The 26,108-nt window shown below is 51.0% G+C and overlaps 1 protein-coding gene across 1 annotated transcript in view; it reads right to left on the minus strand.

Annotated features, from left to right (window-relative positions):
• The window catches only part of HPX (hemopexin), a 121,657-nt gene that overhangs the window by 33,378 nt on the left and 62,171 nt on the right, over positions 1–26,108 (minus strand). Inside the window, exons 5-8 of the mRNA XM_073661235.1 lie at positions 25,603–25,756; positions 25,025–25,240; positions 24,623–24,739; positions 14,945–15,075 (exon numbers count right to left, since the gene is read on the minus strand). Coding sequence (XP_073517336.1) covers positions 14,945–15,075; positions 24,623–24,739; positions 25,025–25,240; positions 25,603–25,756 — 618 coding nt within the window. The remainder of the gene's footprint in view (positions 1–14,944; positions 15,076–24,622; positions 24,740–25,024; positions 25,241–25,602; positions 25,757–26,108) is intronic.

Consider the following 26,108-nt stretch of genomic DNA (forward strand, 5'->3'; position numbering starts at 1 on the left):
CTACCGTGTCTCCCTAGAGGTGCAAAAGGACATCAAAAGGGAGAGATTAAATGCTATGCCAAAAGTGTGCAGGCCTCGTCTGTAGTCCTGGTCCCAAAAAAGGACTGGTCAACTCAGTTCTACATGGACTACAAGAAGCTAAATGCTATCACAGCCCATGATGTGTACCCCATGCGATGCATCGACCAGCTGCTGGATCGCTAAGCCAGTGCCCGTTATTTGTCCATCATGGACCTGAGTTGAGGTTACTGGCAGATTCCTATATCCAAGAAGGCACAGAAGAGGCCCGCCTTCATTACACCATTCAGATATGAGTATCTCTAGCCATGCCCCTTGGCATGGAAATGATCCTGCCACTTTCCAGTAATCGGTCAACCAGCTGCTCGAGCTTGGACGACATTGTCGTCTTCTGTTCCACCTGGGAAGAAAACCTGGGGCACCTGGAAACAGGAGCTCAGGCAGATCCAGGGTGATGGCTTGACTATAAAGCCAGGAAAATGTCAAATAGGCATGACGGAGGTGCAGTACCTTGGTCACCAAGTGGGTGGCGAAACTCGGAATCAGAGCCTGGAAAGGTCAATGCTATGGCCTCCTGGCCTACCCCAAGAACAAGAAGCAGGTGATGTCCTTCTTGGGTATGGCAGGTACTATAGGAAGTTTGTCTCCAACTATAGTGCCCTTGCTAAGCCTCTGATGGACCTCACCAAAAAGGGCAGAGAGGAGCACTGAGGAGTCAGCCTGAGGGCAGAGAGGAGCACTGAGGAGTCAGCCTGAGGGCAGAGAGGAGCACTGAGGAGTCAGCCTGAGGGCAGAGAGGAGCACTGAGGAGTCAGCCTGAGGGCAGAGAGGAGCACTGAGGAGTCAGCCTGAGGGCAGAGAGGAGCACTGAGGAGTCAGCCTGAGGGCAGAGAGGAGCACTGAGGAGTCAGCCTGAGGGCAGAGAGGAGCACTGAGGAGTCAGCCTGAGGGCAGAGAGGAGCACTGAGGAGTCAGCCTGAGGGCAGAGAGGAGCACTGAGGAGTCAGCCTGAGGGCAGAGAGGAGCACTGAGGAGTCAGCCTGAGGGCAGAGAGGAGCACTGAGGAGTCAGCCTGAGGGCAGAGAGGAGCACTGAGGAGTCAGCCTGAGGGCAGAGAGGAGCACTGAGGAGTCAGCCTGAGGGCAGAGAGGAGCACTGAGGAGTCAGCCTGAGGGCAGAGAGGAGCACTGAGGAGTCAGCCTGAGGGCAGAGAGGAGCACTGAGGAGTCAGCCTGAGGGCAGAGAGGAGCACTGAGGAGTCAGCCTGAGGGCAGAGAGGAGCTGAGGAGTCAGCCTGAGGGCAGAGAGGAGCTGAGGAGTCAGCCTGAGGGCAGAGAGGAGCTGAGGAGTCAGTATTTGTAGCCAAAACCAGGAGTGGAATAATTAGAGGAGACGTATAATAGAAATACGTCACCACTTCTGTATTATCAGCCACTCCTGGTTACAAACACTGATGTAAAATACTGATAAATACTGAAGGTGTGAACATGGCGTACGGGCCAGTATAAGACAATGGTGTAGGAGTCTGGTGACCACCTAGAGCGGCTGTCATGCACTATGTAACATGTCCATTATGTGACCAGGGAAGAGGGAGACGGTAAACGGCTGATGAGGGCGGTGGGGAAGGGAATCTGTCAACAGGTCTTCACTACGGAGTCTAAGAGCAGCGGGAGGAACCGCAGAGACGTAGGTGGTGGGTGACAACGCCACAGCCAACACAACACAGCCCGCGCGCCACAGCCAACACAACACAGCCCGCGCGCCACAGCCAACACAACACAGCCCGCGCGCCACAGCCAACACAACACATACCGCGCGCCACAGCCAACACAACACAGCCCGCGCGCCACAGCCAACACAACACAGCCCGCGCGCCACAGCCAACCCAACACAGCCCGCGCGCCACAGCCAACACAGCCCGCGCGCCACAGCCAACACAGCCCGCGCGCCACAGCCAACACAGCCCGCGCGCCACAGCCAACACAGCCAGCGCACCACAGCTAACACAGCCAGCGCACCACAGCTAACACAGCCAGCGCACCACAGCTAACACAGCCCACGCCACAGCTAACACAGCCCACGCCACAGATAACACAGCCCACGCCACAGCCAACACAGCCCACGCCACAGCCAACACAGCCCGCGCCACAGCTAACACAGCCCGCACCACAGCTAACACAGCCCACACCACAGCTAACACAGCCCGCGCCACAGCTAACACAGCCCACACCACAGCTAACACAGCCCACACCACAGCTAACACAGCCCACACCACAGCTAACACAGCCCGCACCACAGCTAACACAGCCCGCACCACAGCTAACACAGCCCACGCCACAGCTAACACAGCCCACGCCACAGATAACACAGCCCGCGCCACAGATAACACAGCCCGCGCCACAGATAACACAGCCAGCGCACCACAGCTAACACAGCCCACGCCACAGCTAACACAGCCCACGCCACAGATAACACAGCCCACGCCACAGATAACACAGCCCACGCCACAGCCAACACAGCCCGCGCCACAGCTAACACAGCCCGCGCCACAGATAACACAGCCCGCGCCACAGCTAACACAGCCAGCGCACCACAGCTAACACAGCCCACGCCACAGCTAACACAGCCCACACCACAGCTAACACAGCCCACGCCACAGCTAACACAGCCCACGCCACAGATAACACAGCCCACGCCACAGCCAACACAGCCCGCGCCACAGCTAACACAGCCCGCACCACAGCTAACACAGCCCACACCACAGCTAACACAGCCCGCGCCACAGCTAACACAGCCCACACCACAGCTAACACAGCCCGCACCACAGCTAACACAGCCCGCACCACAGCTAACACAGCCCGCACCACAGCTAACACAGCCCGCACCACAGCTAACACAGCCCGCGCCACAGCTAACACAGCCCACGCCACAGATAACACAGCCCGCGCCACAGATAACACAGCCCGCGCCACAGATAACACAGCCCGCGCCACAGATAACACAGCCCGCGCCACAGCTAACACAGCCCGCACCACAGATAACACAGCCCGCACCACAGCTAACACAGCCCACGCCACAGCTAACACAGCCCACGCCACAGCTAACACAGCCCACGCCACAGATAACACAGCCCGCGCCACAGATAACACAGCCCGCGCCACAGCTAACACAGCCCGCGCCACAGCTAACACAGCCCGCGCCACAGCTAACACAGCCCGCGCCACAGCTAACACAGCCCGCGCCACAGCTAACACAGCCCGCGCCACAGCTAACACAGCCCGCGCCACAGCTAACACAGCCCGCGCCACAGCTAACACAGCCCGCGCCACAGCTAACACAGCCCGCGCCACAGCTAACACAGCCCGCGCCACAGCTAACACAGCCCGCGCCACAGCTAACACAGCCCGCGCCACAGCTAACACAGCCCACACCACAGATAACACAGCCCGCACCACAGATAACACCACAGATAACACAGCCTGCACCACAGATAACACAGCCCGCAATACAGATAACACAGCCCGCACCACAGATAACACAGCCCACACCACAGATAACACAGCCCGCACCACAGATAACACAGCCCGCACCACAGATAACACAGCCCGCACCACAGATAACACCACAGATAACACAGCCTGCACCACAGATAACACAGCCCGCAATACAGATAACACAGCCAGCACCACAGATAACACAGCCCGCACCACAGATAACACAGCCCGCACCACAGATAACACAGCCCACACCACAGATAACACAGCCCACACCACAGATAACACAGCCCGCACCACAGATAACACAGCCCGCACCACAGATAACACAGCCCGCACCACAGATAACACCACAGATAACACAGCCTGCACCACAGATAACACAGCCCGCAATACAGATAACACAGCCAGCACCACAGATAACACAGCCCGCACCACAGATAACACAGCCCGCACCACAGATAACACAGCCCACACCACAGATAACACAGCCCACACCACAGATAACACAGCCCACACCACAGATAACACAGCCCGCACCACAGATAACACCACAGATAACACAGCCTGCACCACAGATAACACAGCCCGCAATACAGATAACACAGCCCGCACCACAGATAACACAGCCCGCACCACAGATAACACAGCCCGCACCACAGATAACACCACAGATAACACAGCCCGCGCCACAGATAACACCACAGATAACACAGCTTGCACCACAGATAACACAGCCAGCAATACAGATAACACAGCCCGCAATACAGATAACACAGCCCGCACCACAGATAACACAGCCCGCACCACAGATAACACAGCCCGCACCACAGATAACACCACAGATAACACAGCCTGCACCACAGATAACACAGCCCGCAATACAGATAACACAGCCAGCACCACAGATAACACAGCCCGCACCACAGCTAACACAGCCCACACCACAGCTAACACAGCCCACACCACAGATAACACAGCCCGCACCACAGATAACACAGCCCACACCACAGATAACACAGCCCACGCCACAGATAACACAGCCCACGCCACAGATAACACAGCCCGCGCCACAGCTAACACAGCCCGCGCCACAGCTAACACAGCCCGCGCCACAGCTAACACAGCCCGCGCCACAGATAACACAGCCAGCACCACAGATAACACAGCCCGCACCACAGATAACACAGCCCGCACCACAGATAACACCACAGATAACACAGCCTGCACCACAGATAACACAGCCCGCAATACAGATAACACAGCCCGCACCACAGATAACACAGCCCGCACCACAGATAACACAGCCCGCACCACAGATAACACCACAGATAACACAGCCTGCACCACAGATAACACAGCCCACACCACAGATAACACAGCCCGCACCACAGCTAACACAGCCCACACCACAGCTAACACAGCCCGCACCACAGATAACACAGCCCGCACCACAGCTAACACAGCCCACACCACAGCTAACACAGCCCACACCACAGATAACACAGCCCGCGCCACAGATAACACAGCCCACACCACAGATAACACCACAGATAACACAGCCTGCACCACAGATAACACAGCCCGCACCACAGATAACACAGCCCGCAATACAGATAACACAGCCCGCACCACAGATAACACCACAGATAACACAGCCCGCGCCACAGATAACAGCCCACACCACAGATAACACAGCCCGCACCACAGATAACACAGCCCGCGCCACAGATAACAGCCCACACCACAGATAACACAGCCCGCGCCACAGATAACACAGCCCGCGCCACAGATAACACAGCCCGCGCCACAGATAACACAGCCCGCGCCACAGACAACACAGCCCGCGCCACAGATAACACAGCCCGCACCACAGATAACACAGCCCGCACCACAGATAACACAGCCCACACCACAGATAACACAGCCCCCACCACAGATAACACAGCCCACAATACAGATAACACAGCCCGCACCACAGATAACACCACAGATAACACAGCCCACACCACAGATAACACAGCCCGCAATACAGATAACACAGCCCACACCACAGATAACACAGCCCACGCCACAGATAACACAGCCCACACCACAGATAACACAGCCCACACCACAGATAACACAGCCCGCACCACAGATAACACAGCCCACACCACAGATAACACAGCCCACACCACAGATAACACAGCCCACACCACAGATAACACAGCCCACACCACAGATAACACAGCCCACACCACAGATAACACAGCCCGCAATACAGATAACACAGCCCACACCACAGATAACACAGCCCGCGCCACAGATAACACAGCCCACACCACAGATAACACAGCCCACACCACAGATAACACAGCCCACACCACAGATAACACAGCCCACACCACAGATAACACAGCCCACACCACAGATAACACAGCCCGCAATACAGATAACACAGCCCACACCACAGATAACACAGCCCGCGCCACAGATAACACAGCCCACACCACAGATAACACAGCCCGCACCACAGATAACACAGCCCACACCACAGATAACACAGCCCGCACCACAGATAACACCACAGATAACACAGCCCGCAATACAGATAACACAGCCCACACCACAGATAACACAGCCCGCACCACAGATAACACAGCCCACACCACAGATAACACAGCCCGCAATACAGATAACACAGCCCGCACCACAGATAACACCACAGATAACACAGCCCGCAATACAGATAACACAGCCCGCACCACAGATAACACCACAGATAACACAGCCCACACCACAGATAACACAGCCCACACCACAGATAACACAGCCCACACCACAGATAACACAGCCCGCACCACAGATAACACAGCCCACACCACAGATAACACAGCCCGCAATACAGATAACACAGCCCGCACCACAGATAACACCACAGATAACACAGCCCGCGCCACAGATAACACAGCCCGCAATACAGATAACACAGCCCGCACCACAGATAACACAGCCCGCACCACAGATAACACAGCCCGCACCACAGATAACACAGCCCGCACCACAGATAACACAGCCCGCACCACAGATAACACAGCCCACACCACAGATAACACAGCCCGCACCACAGATAACACAGCCCCCACCACAGATAACACAGCCCACACCACAGCTAACACAGCCCCCACCACAGCTAACACAGCCCGCACCACAGATAACACAGCCCCCACCACAGATAACACAGCCCACACCACAGATAACACAGCCAGCACCACAGCTAACACAGCCCCCACCACAGCTAACACAGCCCGCACCACAGATAACACAGCCCCCACCACAGATAACACAGCCCGCACCACAGCTAACACAGCCCCCACCACAGCTAACACAGCCCGCACCACAGATAACACAGCCCCCACCACAGATAACACAGCCCCCACCACAGATAACACAGCCCACACCACAGATAACACAGCCCGCACCACAGATAACACAGCCCGCACCACAGATAACACAGCCCCCACCACAGATAACACAGCCCGCACCACAGATAACACAGCCCCCACCACAGATAACACAGCCCCCACCACAGATAACACCACAGATAACACAGCCCGCACCACAGATAACACAGCCCGCACCACAGATAACACAGCCCACACAGCCCACACCACAGATAACACAGCCCACACCACAGATAACACAGCCCGCACCACAGATAACACCACAGATAACACAGCCCACACCACAGATAACACAGCCCACACCACAGATAACACAGCCCACACCACAGATAACACAGCCCGCACCACAGATAACACAGCCCACACAGCCCACACCACAGATAACACAGCCCACACCACAGATAACACAGCCCGCACCACAGATAACACAGCCCGCACCACAGATAACACCACAGATAACACAGCCCGCACCACAGATAACACCACAGATAACACAGCCCACACCACAGATAACACAGCCCACACCACAGATAACACAGCCCACACCACAGATAACACAGCCCGCACCACAGATAACACAGCCCACACAGCCCACACCACAGATAACACAGCCCACACCACAGATAACACAGCCCGCACCACAGATAACACCACAGATAACACAGCCTGCACCACAGATAACACAGCCCGCAATACAGATAACACAGCCAGCACCACAGATAACACAGCCCGCACCACAGCTAACACAGCCCACACCACAGATAACACAGCCCGCACCACAGATAACACAGCCCACACCACAGATAACACAGCCCACGCCACAGATAACACAGCCCACGCCACAGATAACACAGCCCGCGCCACAGCAAACACAGCCCGCGCCACAGCTAACACAGCCCGCGCCACAGCTAACACAGCCCGCGCCACAGCTAACACAGCCCGCGCCACAGCTAACACAGCCCGCGCCACAGCTAACACAGCCCGCGCCACAGCTAACACAGCCCGTGCCACAGCTAACACAGCCCGCACCACAGATAACACAGCCCGCACCACAGATAACACAGCCCGCACCACAGATAACACCACAGATAACACAGCCTGCACCACAGATAACACAGCCCGCAATACAGATAACACAGCCCGCACCACAGATAACACAGCCCACACCACAGATAACACAGCCCACACCACAGATAACACAGCCCGCACCACAGATAACACAGCCCGCACCACAGATAACACCACAGATAACACAGCCTGCACCACAGATAACACAGCCCACACCACAGCTAACACAGCCCACACCACAGCTAACACAGCCCGCACCACAGATAACACAGCCCGCACCACAGCTAACACAGCCCACACCACAGCTAACACAGCCCACACCACAGATAACACAGCCCGCGCCACAGATAACACAGCCCGCACCACAGATAACACCACAGATAACACAGCCCGCGCCACAGATAACAGCCCACACCACAGATAACACAGCCCGCACCACAGATAACACAGCCCGCGCCACAGATAACAGCCCACACCACAGATAACACAGCCCGCGCCACAGATAACACAGCCCGCGCCACAGATAACACAGCCCGCGCCACAGACAACACAGCCCGCGCCACAGATAACACAGCCCGCACCACAGATAACACAGCCCGCACCACAGATAACACAGCCCACACCACAGATAACACAGCCCCCACCACAGATAACACAGCCCACAATACAGATAACACAGCCCGCACCACAGATAACACCACAGATAACACAGCCCACACCACAGATAACACAGCCCGCAATACAGATAACACAGCCCACACCACAGATAACACAGCCCGCGCCACAGATAACACAGCCCGCACCACAGATAACACAGCCCACACCACAGATAACACAGCCCGCACCACAGCTAACACAGCCCGCAATACAGATAACACAGCCCACACCACAGATAACACAGCCCGCGCCACAGATAACACAGCCCACACCACAGATAACACAGCCCACACCACAGATAACACAGCCCACACCACAGATAACACAGCCCGCAATACAGATAACACAGCCCACACCACAGATAACACAGCCCGCGCCACAGATAACACAGCCCGCGCCACAGATAACACAGCCCACACCACAGATAACACAGCCCGCACCACAGATAACACAGCCCACACCACAGATAACACAGCCCGCACCACAGATAACACCACAGATAACACAGCCCGCAATACAGATAACACAGCCCACACCACAGATAACACAGCCCGCACCACAGATAACACAGCCCACACCACAGATAACACAGCCCACACCACAGATAACACAGCCCGCAATACAGATAACACAGCCCGCACCACAGATAACACCACAGATAACACAGCCCACACCACAGATAACACAGCCCACACCACAGATAACACAGCCCGCACCACAGATAACACAGCCCACACCACAGATAACACAGCCCGCAATACAGATAACACAGCCCGCACCACAGATAACACCACAGATAACACAGCCCGCGCCACAGATAACACAGCCCGCAATACAGATAACACAGCCCGCACCACAGATAACACAGCCCGCACCACAGATAACACAGCCCGCACCACAGATAACACAGCCCGCACCACAGATAACACAGCCCGCACCACAGATAACACAGCCCACACCACAGATAACACAGCCCGCACCACAGATAACACAGCCCCCACCACAGATAACACAGCCCACACCACAGCTAACACAGCCCCCACCACAGCTAACACAGCCCGCACCACAGATAACACAGCCCCCACCACAGATAACACAGCCCCCACCACAGATAACACAGCCCACACCACAGATAACACAGCCAGCACCACAGCTAACACAGCCCCCACCACAGCTAACACAGCCCGCACCACAGATAACACAGCCCCCACCACAGATAACACAGCCCGCACCACAGCTAACACAGCCCCCACCACAGCTAACACAGCCCGCACCACAGATAACACAGCCCCCACCACAGATAACACAGCCCCCACCACAGATAACACAGCCCACACCACAGATAACACAGCCCGCACCACAGATAACACAGCCCGCACCACAGATAACACAGCCCCCACCACAGATAACACAGCCCGCACCACAGATAACACAGCCCCCACCACAGATAACACAGCCCCCACCACAGATAACACCACAGATAACACAGCCCGCACCACAGATAACACAGCCCGCACCACAGATAACACAGCCCACACAGCCCACACCACAGATAACACAGCCCACACCACAGATAACACAGCCCGCACCACAGATAACACCACAGATAACACAGCCCGCACCACAGATAACACCACAGATAACACAGCCCACACCACAGATAACACAGCCCACACCACAGATAACACAGCCCACACCACAGATAACACAGCCCGCACCACAGATAACACAGCCCACACCACAGATAACACCACAGATAACACAGCCTGCACCACAGATAACACAGCCCGCAATACAGATAACACAGCCAGCACCACAGATAACACAGCCCGCACCACAGATAACACAGCCCACACCACAGATAACACAGCCCCCACCACAGATAACACCACAGATAACACAGCCCGCACCACAGATAACACCACAGATAACACAGCCTGCACCACAGATAACACAGCCCACACCACAGCTAACACAGCCCACACCACAGATAACACAGCCCGCACCACAGATAACACAGCCCACACCACAGATAACACAGCCCGCAATACAGATAACACAGCCAGCACCACAGATAACACAGCCCGCACCACAGCTAACACAGCCCACACCACAGCTAACACAGCCCACACCACAGATAACACAGCCCCCACCACAGATAACACAGCCCGCACCACAGATAACACAGCCCACACCACAGATAACACAGCCCACACCACAGATAACACAGCCCACACCACAGATAACACAGCCCACACCACAGATAACACAGCCCCCACCACAGATAACACCACAGATAACACAGCCCGCACCACAGATAACACCACAGATAACACAGCCTGCACCACAGATAACACAGCCCGCAATACAGATAACACAGCCAGCACCACAGATAACACAGCCCGCACCACAGCTAACACAGCCCACACCACAGCTAACACAGCCCACACCACAGATAACACAGCCCGCACCACAGATAACACAGCCCACACCACAGATAACACAGCCCACGCCACAGATAACACAGCCCACGCCACAGATAACACAGCCCGCGCCACAGCAAACACAGCCCGCGCCACAGCTAACACAGCCCGCGCCACAGCTAACACAGCCCGCGCCACAGCTAACACAGCCCGCGCCACAGCTAACACAGCCCGCGCCACAGCTAACACAGCCCGTGCCACAGCTAACACAGCCCGCACCACAGATAACACAGCCCGCACCACAGATAACACAGCCCGCACCACAGATAACACCACAGATAACACAGCCTGCACCACAGATAACACAGCCCGCAATACAGATAACACAGCCCGCACCACAGATAACACAGCCCACACCACAGATAACACAGCCCACACCACAGATAACACAGCCCGCACCACAGATAACACAGCCCGCACCACAGATAACACCACAGATAACACAGCCTGCACCACAGATAACACAGCCCACACCACAGCTAACACAGCCCGCACCACAGATAACACAGCCCGCACCACAGCTAACACAGCCCACACCACAGCTAACACAGCCCACACCACAGATAACACAGCCCACACCACAGATAACACAGCCCACACCACAGATAACACAGCCCCCACCACAGATAACACCACAGATAACACAGCCTGCACCACAGATAACACAGCCCGCAATACAGATAACACAGCCCGCAATACAGATAACACAGCCCGCACCACAGATAACACCACAGATAACACAGCCCGCGCCACAGATAACAGCCCACACCACAGATAACACAGCCCGCGCCACAGATAACACAGCCCGCGCCACAGACAACACAGCCCGCGCCACAGATAACACAGCCCGCACCACAGATAACACAGCCCGCACCACAGATAACACAGCCCACACCACAGATAACACAGCCCCCACCACAGATAACACAGCCCACAATACAGATAACACAGCCCGCACCACAGATAACACCACAGATAACACAGCCCACACCACAGATAACACAGCCCGCAATACAGATAACACAGCCCACACCACAGATAACACAGCCCGCGCCACAGATAACACAGCCCACACCACAGATAACACAGCCCACACCACAGATAACACAGCCCGCACCACAGATAACACCACAGATAACACAGCCCGCAATACAGATAACACAGCCCACACCACAGATAACACCACAGATAACACAGCCCGCAATACAGATAACACAGCCCGCACCACAGATAACACCACAGATAACACAGCCCACACCACAGATAACACAGCCCACACCACAGATAACACAGCCCGCACCACAGATAACACAGCCCACACCACAGATAACACAGCCCGCAATACAGATAACACAGCCCGCACCACAGATAACACCACAGATAACACAGCCCGCGCCACAGATAACACAGCCCGCAATACAGATAACACAGCCCGCACCACAGATAACACAGCCCGCACCACAGATAACACAGCCCGCACCACAGATAACACAGCCCGCACCACAGATAACACAGCCCGCACCACAGATAACACAGCCCGCACCACAGATAACACAGCCCACACCACAGATAACACAGCCCGCACCACAGATAACACAGCCCCCACCACAGATAACACAGCCCACACCACAGCTAACACAGCCCCCACCACAGCTAACACAGCCCGCACCACAGATAACACAGCCCCCACCACAGATAACACAGCCCCCACCACAGATAACACAGCCCACACCACAGATAACACAGCCAGCACCACAGATAACACAGCCCGCACCACAGATAACACAGCCCCCACCACAGATAACACAGCCCGCACCACAGATAACACAGCCCGCACCACAGATAACACAGCCCGCACCACAGATAACACCACAGATAACACAGCCCGCACCACAGATAACACAGCCCACACCACAGATAACACAGCCCACACCACAGATAACACAGCCCGCACCACAGATAACACCACAGATAACACAGCCCGCACCACAGATAACACCACAGATAACACAGCCCACACCACAGATAACACAGCCCACACCACAGATAACACAGCCCACACCACAGATAACACAGCCCGCACCACAGATAACACCACAGATAACACAGCCCGCACCACAGATAACACAGCCCACACCACAGATAACACAGCCCCCACCACAGATAACACCACAGATAACACAGCCCGCACCACAGATAACACAGCCCGCACCACAGATAACACAGCCCACACCACAGATAACACAGCCCGCACCACAGATAACACAGCCCGCACCACAGATAACACAGCCCGCACCACAGATAACACAGCCCGCACCACAGATAACACAGCCCGCACCACAGATAACACAGCCCGCACCACAGCTAACACAGCCCACACCACAGATAACACAGCCCGCACCACAGATAACACAGCCCACACCACAGCTAACACAGCCCGCAATACAGATAACACAGCCCGCACCACAGATAACACAGCCCGCACCACAGATAACACAGCCCGCACCACAGATAACACAGCCCGCACCACAGATAACACAGCCAGCACCACAGATAACACAGCCAGCACCACAGATAACACAGCCAGCACCACAGATAACACAGCCCACACAGCCCACACCACAGATAACACAGCCCACACCACAGATAACACAGCCCCCACCACAGATAACACCACAGATAACACAGCCCGCACCACAGATAACACAGCCCGCACCACAGATAACACAGCCCACACCACAGATAACACCACAGATAACACAGCCCGCACCACAGATAACACAGCCAGCACCACAGATAACACAGCCCGCACCACAGATAACACAGCCCCCACCACAGATAACACAGCCCACACCACAGATAACACAGCCAGCACCACAGATAACACAGCCCGCACCACAGATAACACAGCCAGCACCACAGATAACACAGCCCGCACCACAGATAACACAGCCCACACCACAGATAACACCACAGATAACACAGCCCGCACCACAGATAACACAGCCAGCACCACAGATAACACAGCCCGCACCACAGATAACACAGCCCGCACCACAGATAACACAGCCCGCACCACAGATAACACAGCCCGCACCACAGATAACACAGCCCACACCACAGATAACACAGCCCACACCACAGATAACACAGCCCCCACCACAGATAACACCACAGATAACACAGCCCGCACCACAGATAACACAGCCCGCACCACAGATAACACAGCCCGCACCACAGATAACACAGCCAGCACCACAGATAACACAGCCCGCACCACAGATAACACAGCCCACACCACAGATAACACAGCCCGCACCACAGATAACACAGCCCGCACCACAGATAACACAGCCCGCACCACAGATAACACAGCCCGCGCCACAGATAACACAGCCCGCGCCACAGATAACACCACAGATAACACAGCCCGCACCACAGATAACACAGCCCGCACCACAGATAACACAGCCCGCACCACAGATAACACAGCCAGCACCACAGATAACACAGCCCACACCACAGATAACACAGCCAGCACCACAGATAACACAGCCAGCACCACAGATAACACAGCCCACACCACAGATAACACAGCCCCCACCACAGATAACACAGCCCACACCACAGATAACACAGCCCACACCACAGATAACACAGCCCGCACCACAGATAACACAGCCCGCGGTGATTGGTCGTCCTGTCACTCATTCTTCTGTGTGATTGGTCAGTGCTGAGCGGCCGTCCTGACCCTGAGGGCTTCTCCTCCGCCACTCACCTGAATGAAATACATCCGGCCGGCGACGGTGAAAGCGGCATCTACCGCCCCCTGCAGGTTACTCCAGGTGTGATTGAGGGGCCAGGGGTGCCAGCCGTCCTTACTGCTGTCCAGACGGAAGAACCAGCCGCCTGCAAAACAGAAATGTCAGCGCCACGCCGAAGACCCGCATCCTCCATCACACGGAGCCGACACGCAGCAGACACTGAGCTCCCCTCCCCCAAATATCCACACACCTCTCACATATACATCCTACATAGTAATGCTGAGGATAATACCGTCATAATGAACCAAGAATATACTGCCATATACCATACAGTGCCAATATATTACCAAACACAGCACAAATAATACCGTCATATAGAGCCAAGAATATACTGCCATATACCATACAGTGCCAATATATTACCAAACACAGCACAAATAATACCGTCATATAGAGCCAAGAATACACTGCCATATACCATACAGTGCCAATATATTACCAAATACAGCACAAATAATACCGTCATATAGAGCCAAGAATATACTGCCATATACCATACAGCGCCAATATATTACCAAACACTGCACAAATAATACCGTCATATAGAGCCAAGAATACACTGCCATATACCATACAGTGCCAATATATTACCAAACACTGCACAAATACCGTCATATAGAGCCAAGAATATACTGCCATATACCATACAGTGCCAATATATCACCAAACACAGCACAAATAATACCGTCATATAGAGCCAAGAATATACTGCCATATACCATACAGTGCCAATATATCACCAAACACAGCACAAATAATACCGTCATATAGAGCCAAGAATATACTGCCATATACCATACAGTGCCAATATATTACCAAACACAGCACAAATAATACCGTCATATAGAGCCAAGAATACACTGCCATATACCATACAGCGCCAATATATTACCAAACACTGCACAAATACCGTCATATAGAGCCAAGAATATACTGCCATATACCATACAGTGCCAATATATTACCAAACACTGCACAAATAATACCGCCATATAGAGCCAAGAATATACTGCCATATACCATACAGCGCCAATATATTACCAAACACAGCACAAATAATACCGTCATATAGAGCCAAGAATATACTGCCATATACCATACAGTGCCAATATATTACCAAACACAGCACAAATAATACCGTCATATAGAGCCAAGAATACACTGCCATATACCATACAGCGCCAATATATTACCAAACACAGCACAAATAATACCGTCATATAGAGCCAAGAATATACTGCCATATACCATACAGCGCCAATATATTACCAAACACAGCACAAATAATACCGCCATATAGAGCCAAGAATATACTGCCATATACCATACAGCGCCAATATATTACCAAACACAGCACAAATAATACCGTCATATAGAGCCAAGAATATACTGCCATATACCATACAGTGCCAATATATTACCAAACACAGCACAAATAATACCGTCATATAGAGCCAAGAATACACTGCCATATACCATACAGCGCCAATATATTACCAAACACTGCACAAATACCGTCATATAGAGCCAAGAATATACTGCCATATACCATACAGTGCCAATATATTACCAAACACTGCACAAATAATACCGCCATATAGAGCCAAGAATATACTGCCATATACCATACAGTGCCAATATATTACCAAACACTGCACAAATACCGTCATATAGAGCCAAGAATATACTGCCATATACCATACAGTGCCAATATATTACCAAACACAGCACAAATAATACCGTCATATAGAGCCAAGAATATACTGCCATATACCATACAGTGCCAATATATTACCAAACACAGCACAAATAATACCGTCATATAGAGCCAAGAATATACTGCCATATACCATACAGTGCCAATATATTACCAAACACAGCACAAATAATACCGTCATATAGAGCCAAGAATATACTGCCATATACCATACAGTGCCAATATATTACCAAACACTGCACAAATAATACCGTCATATAGAGCCAAGAATATACTGCCATATACCATACAGCGCCAATATATTACCAAACACAGCACAAATACCGTCATATAGAGCCAAGAATATACTGCCATATACCATACAGCGCCAATATATTACCAAACACAGCACAAATAATACCGTCATATAGAGCCAAGAATATACTGCCATATACCATACAGTGCCAATATATTACCAAACACTGCACAAATAATACCGTCATATAGAGCCAAGAATACACTGCCATATACCATACAGCGCCAATATATTACCAAACACAGCACAAATAATACCGTCATATAGAGCCAAGAATATACTGCCATATACCATACAGCGCCAATATATTACCAAACACTGCACAAATAATACCGTCATATAGAGCCAAGAATACACTGCCATATACCATACAGTGCCAATATATTACCAAACACAGCACAAATAATACCGCCATATAGAGCCAAGAATATACTGCCATATACCATACAGCGCCAATATATTACCAAACACTGCACAAATAATACCGTCATATAGAGCCAAGAATACACTGCCATATACCATACAGCGCCAATATATTACCAAACACTGCACAAATAATACCGTCATATAGAGCCAAGAATATACTGCCATATACCATACAGTGCCAATATATTACCAAACACAGCACAAATAATACCGTCATATATAGCCAAGAATATACTGCCATATACCATACAGCGCCAATATATTACCAAACACAGCACAAATACCGTCATATAGAGCCAAGAATATACTGCCATATACCATACAGCGCCAATATATTACCAAACACAGCACAAATACCGTCATATAGAGCCAAGAATATACTGCCATATACCATACAGCGCCAATATATTACCAAATACAGCACAAATAATACCGTCATATAGAGCCAAGAATATACTGCCATATACCATACAGCGCCAATATATTACCAAACACTGCACAAATAATACCGTCATATAGAGCCAAGAATACACTGCCATATACCATACAGCGCCAATATATTACCAAACACTGCACAAATACCGTCATATAGAGCCAAGAATATACTGCCATATACCATACAGCGCCAATATATTACCAAATACAGCACAAATAATACCGTCATATAGAGCCAAGAATATACTGCCATATACCATACAGCGCCAATATATTACCAAACACTGCACAAATAATACCGTCATATAGAGCCAATAATATACTGCCATATATCATAGAGAGCCAATATATTACCAAACACAGCACAAATAATACCGCCATATAGAGCCAAGAATATACTGCCATATACCATACAGCGCCAATATATTACCAAACACAGCACAAATAATACCGCCATATAGAGCCAAGAATATACTGCCATATACCATACAGCGCCAATATATTACCAAACACTGCACAAATAATACCGCCATATAGAGCCAAGAATATACTGCCATATACCATACAGCGCCAATATATTACCAAACACTGCACAAATAATACCGTCATATATAGCCAAGAATATACTGCCATATACCATACAGCGCCAATATATTACCAAACACAGCACAAATAATACCGTCATATAGAGCCAAGAATATACTGCCATATACCATACAGTGCCAATATATTACCAAACACAGCACAAATAATACCGTCATATAGAGCCAAGAATATACTGCCATATACCAAACAGTGCCAATATATTACCAAACACAGCACAAATAATACCGTCATATTGAGCCAAGAATATACTGCCATATACCATACAGCGCCAATATATTACCAAACACAGCACAAATAATACCGTCATATAGAGCCAAGAATATACTGCCATATACCATACAGCGCCAATATATTACCAAACACAGCACAAATAATTCCGTCATATAGAGCCAAGAATATACTGCCATATACCATACAGTGCCAATATATTACCAAACACAGCACAAATACCGTCATATAGAGCCAAGAATATACTGCCATATACCATACAGCGCCAATATATTACCAAACACTGCACAAATAATACCGTCATATAGAGCCAAGAATACACTGCCATATACCATACAGCGCCAATATATTACCAAACACAGCACAAATAATACCGTCATATAGAGCCAAGAATATACTGCCATATACCATACAGTGCCAATATATTACCAAACACTGCACAAATAATACCGTCATATATAGCCAAGAATATACTGCCATATACCATACAGCGCCAATATATTACCAAACACAGCACAAATACCGTCATATAGAGCCAAGAATATACTGCCATATACCATACAGCGCCAATATATTACCAAACACTGCACAAATAATACCGTCATATAGAGCCAAGAATATACTGCCATATACCATACAGCGCCAATATATTACCAAACACAGCACAAATACCGTCATATAGAGCCAAGAATATACTGCCATATACCATACAGCGCCAATATATTACCAAATACAGCACAAATAATACCGTCATATAGAGCCAAGAATATACTGCCATATACCATACAGCGCCAATATATTACCAAACACTGCACAAATAATACCGTCATATAGAGCCAAGAATACACTGCCATATACCATACAGCGCCAATATATTACCAAACACTGCACAAATACCGTCATATAGAGCCAAGAATATACTGCCATATACCATACAGCGCCAATATATTACCAAATACAGCACAAATAATACCGTCATATAGAGCCAAGAATATACTGCCATATACCATACAGCGCCAATATATTACCAAACACTGCACAAATAATACCGTCATATAGAGCCAATAATATACTGCCATATATCATAGAGAGCCAATATATTACCAAACACAGCACAAATAATACCGCCATATAGAGCCAAGAATATACTGCCATATACCATACAGCGCCAATATATTACCAAACACAGCACAAATAATACCGCCATATAGAGCCAAGAATATACTGCCATATACCATACAGCGCCAATATATTACCAAACACTGCACAAATAATACCGCCATATAGAGCCAAGAATATACTGCCATATACCATACAGCGCCAATATATTACCAAACACTGCACAAATAATACCGTCATATATAGCCAAGAATATACTGCCATATACCATACAGCGCCAATATATTACCAAACACAGCACAAATAATACCGTCATATAGAGCCAAGAATATACTGCCATATACCATACAGTGCCAATATATTACCAAACACAGCACAAATAATACCGTCATATAGAGCCAAGAATATACTGCCATATACCAAACAGTGCCAATATATTACCAAACACAGCACAAATAATACCGTCATATTGAGCCAAGAATATACTGCCATATACCATACAGCGCCAATATATTACCAAACACAGCACAAATAATACCGTCATATAGAGCCAAGAATATACTGCCATATACCATACAGCGCCAATATATTACCAAACACAGCACAAATAATTCCGTCATATAGAGCCAAGAATATACTGCCATATACCATACAGTGCCAATATATTACCAAACACAGCACAAATAATACCGTCATATAGAGCCAAGAATATACTGCCATATACCATACAGTGCCAATATATTACCAAACACAGCACAAATAATACTGTCATATTGAGCCAAGAATATACTGCCATATACCATACAGTGCCAATATATTACCAAACACAGCACAAATAATACCGTCATATAGAGCCAAGAATATACTGCCATATACCATACAGCGCCAATATATTACCAAACACAGCACAAATAATACCGTCATATAGAGCCAAGAATATACTGCCATATACCATACAGCGCCAATATATTACCAAACACAGCACAAATAATACCGTCATATAGAGCCAAGAATATACTGCCATATACCATACAGTGCCAATATATTACCAAACACAGCACAAATAATACCGTCATATAGAGCCAAGAATATACTGCCATATACCATACAGTGCCAATATATTACCAAACACAGCACAAATAATACCGTCATATAGAGCCAAGAATATACTGCCATATACCATACAGTGCCAATATATTACCAAACACAGCACAAATAATACTGTCATATTGAGCCAAGAATATACTGCCATATACCATACAGTGCCAATATATTACCAAACACAGCACAAATAATACCGTCATATAGAGCCAAGAATATACTGCCATATACCATACAGCGCCAATATATTACCAAACACAGCACAAATAATACCGTCATATAGAGCCAAGAATATACTGCCATATACCATACAGCGCCAATATATTACCAAACACAGCACAAATAATACCGTCATATAGAGCCAAGAATATACTGCCATATACCATACAGTGCCAATATATTACCAAACACAGCACAAATAATACCGTCATATAGAGCCAAGAATATACTGCCATATACCATACAGTGCCAATATATTACCAAACACAGCACAAATAATACCGTCATATAGAGCCAAGAATATACAGTAAGACCAAAAGTTTGGACACACCTTCTCATTTAAAGATTTTTCTGTATTTTCTTGACTATGAAAATTGTACATTCACACTGAAGGCATCAAAACTATGAATTACCACGTGTGGAATTATATACTTAACAAAAAAGTGTGAAACAACTGAGAATATGTCTTATATTCTAGGTTCTTCAAAGTAGCCACCTTTTGCTTTGATGACGGCTTTGCACACTCTTGGCATTCTCTTGATGAGCTTCAAGAGGTAGTCACCGGAAATGGTCTTCCAACAATGTTGAAGGAGTTCCCAGAGATGCTTAGCACTTGTTGGCCCTTTTGCCTTCACTCTGCGGTCCAGCTCACCACAAACCATCTCGATTGGGTTCAGGTCTGGTGACTGTGGAGGCCAGGTCATCTGGCGTAGCCCCCCATCACTCTCCTTCTTGGTCAAATAGCCCTTACACAGCCTGGAGGTGTTTGGGGTCATTGTCCTGTTGAAAAATAAATGATGGTCCAACTAAACGCAAACCGGATGGGATAGCATGCCGCTGCAAGATGCTGTGGTAGCCATGCTGATTCAGTATGCCTTCAATTTTGAATAAATCCCCAACAGTGTCACCAGCAAAGCACCCCCACACCATCACACCTCCTCCTCCATGCTTCACGGTGGGAACCAGGCATGTAGAGTCCATCCATTCACCTTTTCTGCGTCGCACAAAGACACGGTGGTTGGAACCAAAGATCTCAAATTTGGACTCATCAGACCAAAGCACAGATTTCCACTGGTCTAATGTCCATTCCTTGTGTTCTTTAGCCCAAACAAGTCTCTTCTGCTTGTTGCCTGTCCTTAGCAGTGGTTTCCTAGCAGCTATTTTACCATGAAGGCCTGCTGCACAAAGTCTCCTCTTAACAGTTGTTGTAGAGATGTGTCTGCTGCTAGAACTCTGTGTGGCATTGACCTGGTCTCTAATCTGAGCTGCGGTTAACCTGCGATTTATGAGGCTGGTGACTCGGATAAACTTATCCTCAGAAGTAGGGGTGACTCTTGGTCTTCCTTTCCTGGGGCGGTCCTCATGCGAGCCAGTTTCTTTGTAGCGCTTGATGGTTTTTGCAACTGCACTTGGGGACACTTTCAAAGTTTTCCCAATTTTTCGCACTGACTGACCTTCATTTCTTAAAGTAATGATGGCCACTCGTTTTTCTTTACTTAGCTGCTTTTTTCTTGCCATAATACAAATTCTAGCAGTCTATTCAGTAGGACTATCAGCTGTGTATCCACCAGACTTCTGCACAACACAACTGATGGTCCCAACCCCATTTATAAGACAAGAAATCCCACTTATTAAACCTGACAGGGCACACCTGTGAAGTGAAAACCATTTCCGGTGACTACCTCTTGAAGCTCATCAAGAGAATGCCAAGAGTGTGCAAAGCAGTCATCAAAGCAAAAGGTGGCTACTGTGAAGACCCTAGAATATAAGACATATTTTCAGTTATTTCACACTTTTTTGGTAAGTATATAATTCCACATGTGGTAATTCATAGTTTTGATGCCTTCAGTGTGAATGTACAATTTTCATAGTCAGGAAAATACAGAAAAATAGTTAAATGAGAAGGTGTGTCCAAACTTTTGGTCTGTACTGTATGTCCATATAATACCGTCATATAGTGATATCATAATACTGCCATATACAGCCCCCATATAATGCTGAGATAGTATTACTGTATACAGCCTTCATAATACATATTGTGATCTATATATCCATATAACGTAATAACCGCGCCCCACGCCCTGTATACCGGCCCTCGTGGACGCGCCCCACACCCTGTATACCTGCCCTCGTGGACGCGCCCCACACCCTGTATACCGGCCCTCGTGGACGCGCCCCACACCCTGTATACCGGCCCTCGTGAACGCGCCCCACGCCCTGTATACCGGCCCTCGTGGACGCGCCCCACACCCTGTATACCGGCCCTCGTGGACGCGCCCCACACCCTGTATACCTGCCCTCGTGGACGCGCCCCACACCCTGTATACCGGCCCTCGTGGACGCGCCCCACACCCTGTATACCGGCCCTCGTGGACGCGCCCCACACCCTGTATACCGGCCCTCGTGGACGCGCCCCACACCCTGTATACCGGCCCTCGTGGACGCGCCCCACACCCTGTATACCGGCCCTCGTGGACGTGCCCCACACGCTGTATACCGGCCCTCGTGGACGCGCCCCACACCCTGTATACCGGCCCTCGTGGACGTGCCCCACACCCTGTATACCGGCCCTCGTGGACGCGCCTCACACCCTGTATACCGGCCCTCGTGGACGCGCCCCACACCCTATATACCGACCCTCGTGGACGTACCCCACACCCTGTATACCGGCCCTCGTGGACGCGCCTCACACCCTGTATACCGGCCCTCGTGGACGCGCCCCACACCCTGTATACCGACCCTCGTGGACGCGCCCCACACCCTGTATACCGGCCCTCGTGGACGCGCCCCACACCCCGTATACCGGCCCTCGTGGACGCGCCCCACACCCCGTATACCGGCCCTCGTGGACGCGCCCCACACCCTGTATACCGGCCCTCGTGGACGCGCCCCACACCCTGTATACCGACCCTCGTGGACGCGCCCCACACCCTGTATACCGGCCCTCGTGGACGCGCCTCACACCCTGTATACCGGCCCTCGTGGACGCGCCTCACACCCTGTATACCGGCCCTCGTGGACGCGCCCCACACCCTGTATACCCGCCCTAGTGGACACGCCCCACACCCTGTATACCGGCCCTCGTGGACGTGCCCCACACCCTGTATACCGGCCCTCGTGGACGCGCCTCACACCCTGTATACCGGCCCTCGTGGACGCGCCCCACACCCTATATACCGGCCCTCGTGGACGCGCCCCACACCCTGTATACCGGCCCTCGTGGACGCGCCCCACACCCTGTATACCGGCCCTCGTGGACGCGCCCCACACCCTGTATACCGGCCCTCGTGGACGCGCCCCACACCCTGTATACTGGCCCTCGTGGACGCGCCCCACACCCTGTATACCGACCCTCGTGGACGCGCCCCCACCCTGCATACCGGCCCTCGTGGACGCGCCCCCCACCCTGTATACCGGCCCTCGTGGACGCGCCCCCCACCCTGTATACCGGCCCACGGTCAGAGCGTCTGTTTGTGGCGGAGTCACCTCGGAAGGCGTACGTTCGGGAATTGTCATCAGAGCTAAAAGCCTCAAAGGAGCGATTGCTGCAGCGGTTTATGATGGACGCCAGGCTGGCGTTCTGCCGGACAGTGTGCTTGTGCCCTGGGGGGAGAGAAAGTGTAATTGATATAAGGATGATGGGGGCCGTAGTCCTGATGCCACATCATTGGCCAGAGCACTAAGTGCTGCAGTACCGCCCTGACCACAGAGGGGCGCCATTGTCTGATATATTTATGTTCATTGTGAATTTCATTTTCTTTGTCAGAATTAAATTAAATTTCACAAAATTAAGGAAAAATTGATGAGAGATTAGATGAGGCGCTGAGGGCCGAGGAGCATTAGACCTCTGCATGATGGGAGTATTCCTCCGCCAGCGCAGACGCTCACCTCTCCCGGGGCAGCTGAGGAAGTAGTCCCTGGTGTCCAGGGGCCGTGGTGACAGCACCTGCCCGCTCACGGGGTGGAATCTGGTGAAGCTGACGCCATTGAAGCAGTAATATCTGTCCATCCACCGCACGGCTGCGGTGCAGCTCCCGAGGGCGACCCAGCGCCGCTGCTTTACTGGGGGCTGCTCCTCAGCGCTGTATATATACACCCAGTCACCTGGAAGACAGGGGGACGGGAAATCAGTGGCTCCGTGGTGCATCATCACCTGCAGGGACATGGTGGGGGATGCCCAGGGTCTCAGGAGGGAGGTGACACCACCTTATTGGAGGATACCCCCCCCCCGGTGACCAGCGGCACTCTACCCCCCGGTGACCAGCGGCACTCTACCCCCCGGTGACCAGCAGCACTCTACCCCCCGGTGACCAGCGGCACTCTACCCCCCGGTGACCAGCGGCACTCTACCCCCCGGTGACCAGCGGCACTCTACCCCCCGGTGACCACGGTTACTGTCCTCCCAGGTACTTTGTGGTATTGCACCCCCTTGTGTCTAATGTTACATCTTCATGGAAGATTCTCACCTTTAAAGAAAACGATGCTGTCCGTCCTGCAGTCGCCCTGGTGGCACTCCACAGCCGCGTCCAGGTGGTCCGGAACCCCAGGAAACTCTTGGCTGATAAGACGGGGGTAACCGGTCACCAGCTCCCCACCAAAGTAACTCCAGACCAGACTTCCCTGAAATACACCAATATCTACAGGTGAACTTCACATAGATGTATGTAAAAACCTCCAGACACAGTTACATGGTTAATATGGTGGGAAAAAAGCCACGTGTCCAGCAAGGTCAATAGAGGGATGGGACGGGATAGAGGAAAGGGGGCACACAACCACAGTTCATAGCCCACAATAGCTAATCTTTCCAGATCCTGAGCAGCAGCAGCGGCCCACTAAATCAAACTCTCAGACAAGAACTTCAAACGTCTTAAACTTTCAACGGTTCCCTACGTGACCACCTCATGAGGTCGGAGGTCCCACAGATTAATATTCCTCATAGTGAAGAAGCCTTGTATCCCCTGAGGATTGAACC

The sequence above is a fragment of the Phyllobates terribilis genome, unplaced genomic scaffold, assembly GCF_046119375.1.
Source record: "Phyllobates terribilis strain yellow unplaced genomic scaffold, ASM4611937v1 Scaffold_2__4_contigs__length_985480577, whole genome shotgun sequence".
Classification (NCBI taxonomy): Eukaryota; Metazoa; Chordata; class Amphibia; order Anura; family Dendrobatidae; genus Phyllobates; species Phyllobates terribilis.